We start from the raw sequence: 11502 nt of genomic DNA, 5'->3' as shown, positions 1-11502 counted from the left end.
GTGAACGCAATTCACTTGGCTTTGATTTTCAGCTCAGTATTTTGCAATGTGTAATGAAATACAAATATTTTGAGCACACAGTCATTGGATACCGTATGTTCTTACCATCAATTGATGCAACCGTTTATAATCTACAAACTGGAGGGAGGTGAGAGATTTACAAAGTTTACAATGACGACATCCAAACTAAGTATGTAATGCATTGATTATATGAGCCATTTGTTTCAATGGGGGGGACGCACGGCAACGTCAAGACAGTAACTCACCACTTCAAGTTCAAAACACCAAACAGAGAATATTGATCCATTTGTTTTATTTTATTAATTTACTTGTGATGTTGTCACTGCGATGATAAAAAAAAACGAATTGAAGCATTAAAGAGCAGGAAAGCAGGTCTGTGTCATTATCTGGTCAGTCACTATAATGTGAAGATCATCGAATAATCAAAGAAAACAAACTACTGCCCCCTTGTGGATTTAGAGAGTGCAGTGACTGTGGGCTTTCAAGTTAAGTAACAATGAAAGGTTGACTGACCACCAAACATCCTAATTGTCACACTCATCAAACCATTCCGTGACCCCTCGTGTCCTTTGCACTCTATACTCATTTATTCAGGTTTTCCCTTTCATTTGCCAGCCATATGTATCTTACAGCATTATACCTCAGGCCAAGTTAATCTTCATACATTGTGTTATTTGTGCTCATGAATGTTGTTGCCTGAAGAATGTAATCTAAAAAAAACAACCAGCCAGGAACCTCTTATGTATTTCTGTGAGTCTACAGTCCCGTGTTTCAATATGCATGTGAAATACAGCAGGATTTTCCTTTTTGGGGGATTCACTAGAGCTTCATTGTGTCCATCATGAGTCCTTGAGGAAAAGTCTCACACGGTGACACAGATGAGGATGGCGTGAACGAGCACATCTTAAAAATAAAAGATCATTTATTTTGTTGGCTCTCTGCAGTCCGCGAAGTCTTTCCTTGTTTCAGTGCTTCTTCTTTTGAGTTTGTGTCTCTTTGTGTGCAGTTATAGTGGCCTTATTTCTTGGAAAGAAATTTCATTTTGTTTCCTAGAGCAAAGGGAAAAAAAACAAGAGTGATTCAAGGTGAGAATGAGCCTATTGTAGATTGTTTTCACAGAGTTTGTTTCACGAAGGAAAGAACGGCTCAGAAACAAACTCACCCAAGCCTTTGAGAAACCTGTTAACCCTCCGGTGTTCATTCTCGTGGATGGAGTCTAGATACTCCTGCACCCTCGCTTCAAACAGTCCTGATGAAAGAGAAGGAATCATGAATCACTGGATCAGCTCCCCAGCAGCCGGCCCTCTTGTTTTCACTGCAGCTCTTTTACCTCTCAGAGCCTGCCTATGGAGCTCTCTCTCCTGGATGAACCAGCCGAACATCTGGGTCTCCATGAAGACCTCCAGGAAGCGACGCACAGTCTTTGACGGGATTGCTTTACGAAAACCCTCGCGCTGGAAAGAGCAGGGGGCCGGGGAGGAGGAAGAGGACGAGTAGCCGTCTTCCCGCTCCCCTGTGATGAAGAGTGGATAGTGGCCTACCAGCTCCACGAAGAACCGCACGAAGGCCTCGGACACAACGGTGCTAAGATGGCCAGAATCTGAAGAGAAGAAGATAAACATTGGATCATGAACTTGCTCAGTTGCGAAATTGAATTGCCAGCTAGTTTTCAGTGTCAGTCCTTGATGTGTCTCACCACCAGGTGTGTCTCCTCCTCTCTCATTAGCCAGCTCTCTTCTCCTCTCCAGAACAGTCTCCAGGGCTGATTGGAGCTTAGAGGGCAGGATGGAGTCCTCATCGTCCAACTAAACGTGGACAAACAGGATAGAAAACTGATTTGTAGGTGAGTTAAGGGTGAAATAATTTGTTCCACATCCATACGGATCATGCAGAGCCATATATGTGGTACAACACATGACCTACTTGTCTGAGAAATCGACTGTTTCCAAGATCCACAACCAGAACCTGAGCACAGAAAGCCTTAATTTATTGTTGCTGCATTGATGTGATAAATCTGTTCACAGCTGCAAATAAGTATATTTTTTTCTTTATATGACTCTAGTTTCTCTGCTCGACTGCTTAGAATTAGTGCCTTTCTGACCTCCTCCAGGGGCAGCTCGGTGAGCTGGGGCAGGGAGCTGGACAGCAGGCCAACGATGAACGGGATTGGAGTGCAGACGATGTCGAGCATGGCCGAGGGCAGCACGGGGATGTAGGTGTGCTGCCACACAAAGGGGTAAAGCAGCGCCACGACAGCATGGCAGCACTGGGAGAGAGTACTGCAAGGACAGACACGGGGAGAATGAGTGGAGGCCAATCAGATATTATCCAATGATGATGAGCACAAAAGGGAACGCTTTTCATTGCATGTTTAAAGTCTTGATAGTAGATCTTTTTCTGGATGAGAGAGAGAGAGAGAGAGAGGGAGAGGGAGAGGCAGCGAAAGATACAATTATAAGTAATACTCATTCTCACCACATGGGGGGGGCTATGGTTTAAAATACAGTCTAATCTCGGTGAATATTCCCTACAGTAACATTTCCCAGAGAGGAAAGCAAAGTTCCATACTTCTTTCATTTACGTCACTTAACTTCACATTCCACGACTGTGACCGCTCTCGCTGACTCCCACTGGCAGAACAAACAAACCCTAACCCTAACCCAGCAGACAACAGCTCAACAGACTGGCCTCAAAATATCTCTCTGGTGTGTTCCCTGAATAAAACTGGGGCTGCCTTAAATTTATTTTAAATATAAGGGTCTGGACCACCCGTGTTTCTTTCTAACTTCGTAATGAAAACATCCCTGAGGCTTGAACTTAATATCTGCAGACTCCATAATTACATAAAGGATGGAAGAAGGATGTTCAGTGCAACCTCATATTGGGCCATTGTGTAGGTCTACAGGAGCAATAGCTCCAGTGGAGGGACCGACCTGAGCTTGTCAGCGGTGAAGATGACCCTTCGCTCCAGCAGCAGAGACCCCAACACCCGGAGGAGCAGGCGCAGACTCAGACAGGAGAACAGACACTCAAAGTCCACGTGCTCCAGGCGCGAGTCAGAGGGCCGACAGAGCTCCATCACCTGGGATTAAGAGGGATACATCTACAGTTATAGCACACCTTGAATACTGGTTCAAACAATAGTTTTTTAAACTTTCTGACCGACAATCAAATCCGTTTTCCAGAAACAAGTTAACAGGGTTCATTTCAATATTGCAGTGACAGTCACCTCAGTGCCTGAGCCAGGGAGGAAAGTTTTGATGGTGATGGTTCTGCCTGGAGCTGGAAACTGAGCCTCCATGATGGCTCTCATAAAAGGCTGCACAAGGGCTGGAGACAAAGCCCTCCGCCTCTCCACCTCATCCAGCACCTACAGTACACACACACACACACACACACACACACACACCTTGTAAATGTTGTCAATTACTTTTATGTCAACAATATTATGATAAGGAAGCAGTGCAAGTGGTTTACCTTGGAGAACAGGTTGAAACAGCCGAGGTGACTGACAATACAGTAGACTTCTGGTAGACGTTTACCTTTTCCACTGGGCTGAAAAGAGAGGGGGGGTGTTTACTTGCTGCTGGTCTGGGAAAAACTCAGAAACATGAAGCTTTTGAATGTGTTTATTGCAATGTAATTCAGTTTAATGACCAAGTATTTTCTGGGATTAACAACTGTTTTTTTAAAGTATTTTATAAGTATCCTAAAGGATAATGTGATCTGTCCCGATAGAGGCCACATAAACGTTTGTAAAATGAAAACATATTGCTATACTATACTAGCACCAGCACTGAAACTAACATATACTGTAGAAATAGACAGACAGAAACTAATGCAAATGCACACACACACACACACACACACACACACACACACACACATTCTCACACACTTCCTCCCAGACTCTCAGAAGGACTATTTTCCCACAGGCACATTGACTATTTTGGCACAGTTATTTACTCAGCCGCCATCGTGGTATTTAGCCACTTCCTGTTCAGTAGCAGCGCTCTTATTTATTCAAGTCAATTCTATTTACCAGTAAACGCCGGCAGTATCCGAACCTCCTGCTCCCATCCTCTCCAGTCAAAACAAAGGAGAACATCTCACTGTGAGGGATGACCCACAACAGATACACAAACATGCGATTCGTATATATTTTGATTGCACACATGAGAAATATACAGAGATAGTTATGTTCATACAAATTGACTAAAGGGACTCATACATCATCAGTCCGGTCCAGCAGTCATGTCTATCATGGGTGAAACAACAAGTCTTCTAGCGGTAATAAAAGTTTTCCAGTACTATTGAATCATCTTAAATGTATGTGGCATTTCATAAACAGCAGCATTACGGTAACTTTTACACTCTCACCTTGGGTAGTTCTCCACCGGCTCCCAGTCTTTTGCATCAGCGAAACAGAATTGAGGAATGATCCTCAGCTGATCCTCCGTCTCCCTCATGAACTTGAAGCTCCGCTCCAGCTGCAACATAACCAAAGTTATAAGTTTGTTTTTGCTACTTTCGTGCATTTTCTTCAGCTTCATTTCCACCATTATTTTCATGCATATTCGTCCACAATCAACAGGTAACGGCTTGCATGTAGGAATTAGGGTAGCTAAACAGTTAATCGGCATCAGTTACTATTGACTATTGTCTGGCTGAGGCTAAAGACATTTGTATTTTGATGCATTAGGTCTCAAACGTTGAAGTGGTACTTCTGGGATTTTTTACATTGCACTTCCATGAAGTTTGTGGACTCACAAGAGAAAGATGTTTAAAGAATGGTCAAAATCAATGCAGCAGAATTTTTAGTCCTCAATGTGAGTCCAAAAACATTGGATCCAACATTTCCTGAGTGGTATTGATGATGACATGATGAGTTAAGTTTGTGGTTTGCTCCTGTGAAACAAGATGGCAAGTAAACATTCTGACCTTGGGGGGAAACTGCTGTGTGACCACCGGCAGATAGTGGGCACCGGCTTTCGACTTCTGCAGCGACACGACTAGAAAATACTCAAAGAGCCGACGCTGGTGGAGCTCCTGGTCCAGAGAGCTGTTTGCGGTGTTGGTGCTGTTGTAGCGGGTCTGGCTTGGTTTGCTCAGTACGGACTTGACTGACCTGAGACGCTGACGATGAGCTGGAGACGAGGAAAGTAAGATACAGCATGGTGATGAATTGAAGATGCCAAAAGATGTAAAAAAAAAAGAAGAAGAAATGCTCTGTGTAATCTACCTTTTGCTCTTTCTTCAACTTCACTCTCAGAGTCACTGTTCTCATCTGTAACTGCAAACAAAAGTCAAACAAAACTCCACATTTACATTATAGGCATTAGAAAAAGTTTTCTAAAGTTTACTGTCCGCATCATCACCTCTCCCTGAGCTTGTCTCAGCGTAATGATAGATCCTTCGTAGATGTTTCTTCCCGATCCGAGCCTCAAAGATGCTGTTGATTCTTAGTACAACCTGTTGGGGAAAAGCTCTGACTCAGTGGGATTGAATACATCAGCATATCTTTCATCAAGGATGAGAACAAAACACAAATCCATACTAATGTGGCACCTACAGAGGAACCTGGTAGCCACACTTGATTTAGATTAAAGCTGAATATCTGTAAGTAACGTGGTAAGCATTAGGGTTGTAGGATAAAATGTCTCCTCGAGTTCAGGGATTTCTGGGTAAGATAATACATATACAGCTCTCAGACACACACCGTTGGTATCCTGCGGCAGGTGCGGCTGTAGGGATCTCCGGGCACCCAGGAAGTGTTTTCAGGCCCAGCGGGGGTGGAGGGAGGGCTAAGCTGCGGTGGAGATGAAACGCCCCCGCTGCTGGTGCTGCGGGGCGCCTGGTTGGTTCTCCGCAGGTCCAGCAGCTTGAAGCTTCTGCCTGAATTCTGCCTGAAGAAGCCGGGCCTCGAGGTCTATATCGACAAAGAAAAAAAATACAGTTTTTACAGTCATTTGGAAAAGAAGTGGTGTCATTGCTAAGTATTATGCTCGGCTTGTTTTGCAAGAACCTTGGTGGTATCGGCGCCAGGAGAGGAGGGCAGGGACTGCTGAGAGCATTGACTCTCCAACTCTATGTCCTCATATGGGTTCTCTTTGGACGAGTCTGGAGGGAAACCAAAGATGGCAACACATGTTTATAGGCATTTCTCAAAGTTCAAACAAAATGGCTCTTCTCATATTTTTAGGCTGAAGCTGCCAGTAGAAATATCCTATATCTATGTCCTACAACATCATTTTCTGTAGAGGTCATGTATAGAGTGGAAAAACATGAAAAACATTTAATCCATGGGGTAACACACTGGTTTTTCGAAAATACCAGGGACACATTGGTGAGCTGTAGCCCCATCTTAGTTTGAATATAGGGGTATAGTCCGACAATTTGGCAAATACCCGTATTACCTTTTTTTTTCGTGGCCGATAACTATGAGGCTACAGCCGAGAGACAGTTAGCTTAGCTTAGCACAAAGACCGAAAGCGGGGGGGAAACGGCAAAACCTGGTTCTGCCGACCGGGAAAACTCCAGGGAGGCACTGCACCACAGCCAACAAATAGTCAAGCACTTTCCCTAAAACCACAAATTCTCCCTGTTTCACGTCTTCATGCAAAGCTACTCTTTCCATCAAAGAGAGCAAATAAGTGTATTTAAAAAGGCGAATCAGTAATGGACAATGTCTGACCTGGGACGTCTTCATAGTGATGCTCCTGAGACAGTGGGTGAGAGAGCAGCGGGCCAGTTGACCCTGCGAGGTCTTCACACTCAAAGCATCTCCTGTCATGGGGGAACAGAAAAGTGCAAATGAGGGAAGATGTTTAAATGTATGTGTTAATGTAATTGATTTTTTTCTCATCCCTCGTAACATCAGGTCTAACTGTTACTATGACCGCAAAACTATATGTTGTGTTTTGTAGGTTTAGCTCTGGCTAGTATCTGAGCCACACGTTTCATTTGTGTTCCCTCTATACCTGTTGACGTTGTCTCTGACTCTCTCTCCCCTGGGTCTCCCGTAGACACCAGATGGAGGTTTTGAGGAAGTCTTTGTAGAGATGGAGGGCAGTGGGGGGAGGTTCCTCTGCTCTCTCCCCTTCCTCTGACTCTTCCCAATGGGGGTGCTGGCTGGATGCTCAAAGGTGCGTTGGGGTTTGGGGACTGGGTTGATTGGGGGCGCCCCTGGCTCTGTGTACACATTCTCCCGGGGCTGCTTCCCTTTCGCTGCACTAGTTTGACCCACCTGTTTGTCCTTGCTTGGTGGACTGAAGTAGTTTCCAAGCTCTGGAGGGGTTTTCCCGTGGTTCTCCCCCATAGCCTCCAGGTTTTTAAAAAGGGTGAATACAGATCTCTTCTCCTGGCTTTCATTGCTTTTCCTCAACGTCCCCACTGGCTGCTGTACTGCTACTGTCGGCGAACAAGGCCTTGAACCAACAAGCTTTTCCAAGTTCTCTTTCTGGTGATCTTGCTTTTCCTTGTGCACGACTCTGCCGCTATCCTCCCCTTTGTGGTTTTCACTGGGCTTGCCGCTCTTAAGCATCCCTCTTTGCTGTTTCCCAGTTTCAACAGGTGAACAAGGCCTTGAATCCCTAAGATATCCAACATTCTCTTTCACAGGATTTTCCTTTTCCTTATAAGCTACTCTCCTGCAACTCTCTGCACTCGGCTCATCAGACGTTTTACTGGTTTTTGTGAGTGATTCTGTCCTTTTTATGCCGGCGCACTGGCCAAAAGAACCTGAGGTAACGGGCGAATGTGTGGGTTCCTTCCCCTCCCACAGAGAAATCTTGTCCTTGATGTTGCCTCCATTGGATCTGGGGAGCTTATTGCTCACCAAGAGAGCGCTCTCATTGCTGTGAGGGTCGAAGCTCGGCCTCCTGTGAGCCATCGTGGGTGATTCTCCCCGCTGGTTGTTCAGGTTGTCTCGTGGGGTGAAGGGGAGTTTTGGTGCCTCCTCTCTTCTTTTCCCAGCTTTCTTGTTTTCTCCTGAAGAGATATGGAAATCACTTCTCTCACCAACACAGCCCTTCTTTACCCTGAGCACACAAAGACAAGACACATTAACATAAATCAAAATACACAAAAAAAAAACCGTTCAAATAGGATTACAAACTGGTGTGCTGCAGATCTTTCGTAAATATATTGACACAATGCTCACTCACTGCCATATTTACTGCACAGTGCACACCTCCCACCAACCTACAGCTTTTCCTGTAAGGGCAACACAATGTACCACGTTGTGATCTGTGAAAATGTTTTATATTTGTTATTTTAAAGGATTGGAAAATTGGAAATTAGCGGTTAATACATTGCATTGGATAATTGTTGTGCAACTATCTGTGTGTATTGTGTTTGGTCCTGTCAAATAAACATGAAATGAAGTCAGTTAACACTTGACCACCACTTGTTGCCATTGATAGTGTGAAACCTAGCTGAAATAGCAACCTAACAAAAAGTGATTAAACCGTTAAAATAGCTAAAAGTAATGGATCAGTGTTTTCAATAGTTAGCTGGATATATTGGACAAACAGTTACGATAGATAGGCGACTGTGGCTAAGTGGACAGCAGGGCCGTCCTTCAATCAGAGGATCGCTAGTCGCATGTCGATGCGTCCTTGAGCAAGACACTTAACCCCAAAATTGCTCCCGTAGCTGTGCCTACGCTGTAGAAATGTGATAGAATCTGAATTGTAAGTCGCTTTAGATGAATGAACATGACAACTTGACCAAAGCAACTTAATCAATTGTATGAAAAAACATTTTTTGTAATATCTTCTTTTTTTAAAAATCAATTGAGATTGGTGATGGATTCTTGAGCTCATCTGAGGGGTTTCACAAGAAAAACAACAAAATGTAGAGAACCAACATCCTTCTGAATGATGACTGTATCACTGATTGCCTGAAGTAAATAAAAAAGAATGCAATAACATGCCAACAAAGGGCTAAGTTACTGACTGCTATCATAGTTTCCTAGACTTCCCATACAGTCACTGACACTGCCAGTTAGGGGACACTGTCTTTTTCTGGCGACAGTGGGAACATTCCGCCTGAGACTAAATGCCAGAGGACAAGGCTATGACCAAGCATCTTCTTCTCATCAGCCTCGCTAAATAAACACATACTTGGACCGGGGCCCATTTCATCAAACTGCTATGTTTTAATAAATAAACAAGAGGAAATGGGAAAGACCTTTTCTGACTTCTCCTTCATGGATGTGACGAATAAAGGGCAAGTTAAGCCGTGTTGCTTATTGCGCAGGAGGAAATTGTGAGGAAAGTGTCCAATCTCCTACAGGGACGATGTTCACTGATAGATGTGCTCATACAAACCTGTTGACAGTGGAGTAGATGCAGTCCGGCGTGATTATCATTCTCTTCGTGGCCGCCATGATCACTGTACACCTGAGACGGAGATAGAGAGGAAGGCATCTTAAGCTGAATGTGGCATTCAGAATCTAGATATTAACATTTTTATTGGCATCCAGTCTGGTTTTGACTCCAAATGACAATTACCCTCTTTTCTTTTTTTTTTTACTGAGACTGAATACATCTGCACACACTTTTTATTTTTTCACTCTATGGGTCAACATGAGATTAAGGCCCTTCCTAACATTTTAGGCAGTGTGGCCATCATTCACAGCTGGTAATGTATGGTAATCGTGGGCCAGCTGGGCAGACTCGAAGCAAAACATGACGTTCACACGCACCAACATTTCAATCGTCATCAGGGAACTCATGCATGATTGAGTCCCTCTTCTCTGACCTTTCTGTTCATGAAGTGCTCCTTATTCTCCTCACAGGAGACCAACCTTTGCTCCGCTCTGCCTTCCACCTCTTGACTCTCATACTTTTCACATCTCTCAGGCCAATGTTTCAAAGTTCAGTGGCCTGAGAGATAGTGCTTGGTAATTTCCCAGCAATGAGGCCGTTGCCATCATTTGCTTCGTTGACATGTGGCCCCGAATGACAGTTTGCATGAGCAGAAGGACCGCGTGCAGCCCTGAAAGACGGTGGCTGTCGCTGATTAGCTGGGAAACAGATTCAGCGACATAGTTACTGTGTGATAACGACAGCAAGCTATCCAGAGCTGCATTATTAATCAAATTACGCTATAGAGGTTGCTTTCACAAAATGCCCAGATGACCTCCCAGAAAGATTTACCTTAAGAAATACACCACATATTATTGTCTCCTACTCTGACTTTTTTTTTCTCATTTAGAAGACTAAGTACAAAATGTATGACTCAATTAAATTAAGAACGAAACCCCAATTATTCTCACAACACTGAGTGGAAATCCCACTCATTTTGTATATTAAACACACAAAATCAAAGCGGCTTCTTACCTCCTTCTGTTGTAAAGTTTCCATGTGTTCATCAGTGAAATGGGAGCATAACGCAGCCGATGCTGCTGTAACAGTATCCATTGATATAACCTCCTCTAAACAGTCTGCATTCGGTTTTCTAGCTCGAATTAAGCCTTGAAGTGAGTCGTCAGAGGTTTAATTGAGAGAGAATAGAGACTGTACTCTTCCCTCCCTGTCTCTTCTCCAATCTTCAAATTTGATTCACTCTTTCTCTCCCCACACACAGAATATGACTTCCTCTCTCTCTCTCTCCCCTCCCCTCTCTCTCTCTCTCTCTCTCTCCCCTCCTGTCTGTCCCTCGCTCTCTCTTAATGTACGTCTCTATCTGCTGACTGTCCCTCTCATAGCTGACATTACGAACAAGATAGATTGAATGAATGACTCGTGAAACAGACTGAAGCTACTTTAATATCCTATTCTTGCCTACAAGTTGCAGGGAAATGACACATGGGACAGACGTTATTGTATTACATTATTTCCCTCCAAATCTGAAGTTCGTTGGAATTCACACCACAACTGCTTCTGGGCTACAGTTGCTCATGCAGCTGTAGCCCACCCTCATTGCCCCAGAGTGTCTATTATTTTACAAATGAATATATGAATAAGAGAGGCCCAATGGGATCTGCAAACAGCAAGTGAACAAAGAAAGGACATGAGACTTATGATGTTACATCCAAAGAAAAACAAACTACCGGTAAGCGTTTTTTGAACTCTTGTATTATAAATGAACTCACGTGGCCAATAAGTGTTTCACGAATCGGTATAGGAAGCATACAACAAGATACTTTGTCATTTTGCACTTGTGACGTTTTAATATTTGACATATACGTACAACTTTCTGATTTGAATTTGAATCCTTATATTTCATTTTTCTATTCTATTAGCACCACCTTAGGTGTGCTCCACATAGCACTTCACTACACATAGCCTACTACTTCAACTTCCAAACCTTTGAATCCTTGAATTAGTTAATGGTGTTGATATTATATGATACCTTGTAATACTATGAAATGTAACCACAATGGAAATTTGGAACAATGTCTAATCTTATAGAGTCACCCCTTAAAATTACTACACACAGTTTAAACACATATTTAGGCCTACTGAGCAAACT

At 43.6% G+C, this 11502-nt stretch overlaps 1 protein-coding gene across 1 annotated transcript; it reads right to left on the bottom strand.

Moving 5' to 3' along the window:
* Window positions 1-387: 387 nt before the first annotated feature.
* Window positions 388-10473, bottom strand: LOC306795705 (DENN domain-containing protein 2A-like). The gene is made up of 20 exons (XM_079294294.1): window positions 10368-10473; window positions 9354-9425; window positions 7002-8060; window positions 6716-6807; window positions 6047-6141; window positions 5741-5950; window positions 5400-5493; window positions 5264-5314; window positions 4963-5168; window positions 4402-4511; window positions 4064-4133; window positions 3499-3576; window positions 3251-3391; window positions 2955-3103; window positions 2123-2300; window positions 1945-1986; window positions 1718-1826; window positions 1352-1621; window positions 1184-1270; window positions 388-1070 (listed from the first exon to the last, which is right to left on the bottom strand). Exons 1-20 carry the CDS (start codon window positions 10397-10399, stop codon window positions 1039-1041), a joined length of 3177 nt encoding a protein of 1058 aa, XP_079150420.1. The 5' UTR covers window positions 10400-10473; the 3' UTR covers window positions 388-1038.
* Window positions 10474-11502: the final 1029 nt, after the last annotated feature.

The sequence above is a fragment of the Melanostigma gelatinosum genome (assembly GCF_949748355.1).
Source record: "Melanostigma gelatinosum genome assembly, chromosome: 22".
Taxonomy (NCBI): Eukaryota; Metazoa; Chordata; class Actinopteri; order Perciformes; family Zoarcidae; genus Melanostigma; species Melanostigma gelatinosum.
The sequence above is the reverse complement of the archived record's forward strand: the minus strand, read 5'-3'. Positions and strand labels throughout refer to the sequence as shown.

Coding starts and splice junctions, on each gene's coding strand:
- LOC306795705 (XM_079294294.1), bottom strand. CDS start 10,399: ATGAACACATGGAAACTTTACAACAGAAGGAG. Junction 6,142..6,715: donor TCACTATGAAGACGTCCCAG/GTCAGACATTGT, acceptor GTTTCCCTCCAG/ACTCGTCCAAAGAGAACCCA. Junction 1,987..2,122: donor CCGAGCTGCCCCTGGAGGAG/GTCAGAAAGGCA, acceptor TTCTGTGCTCAG/GTTCTGGTTGTGGATCTTGG.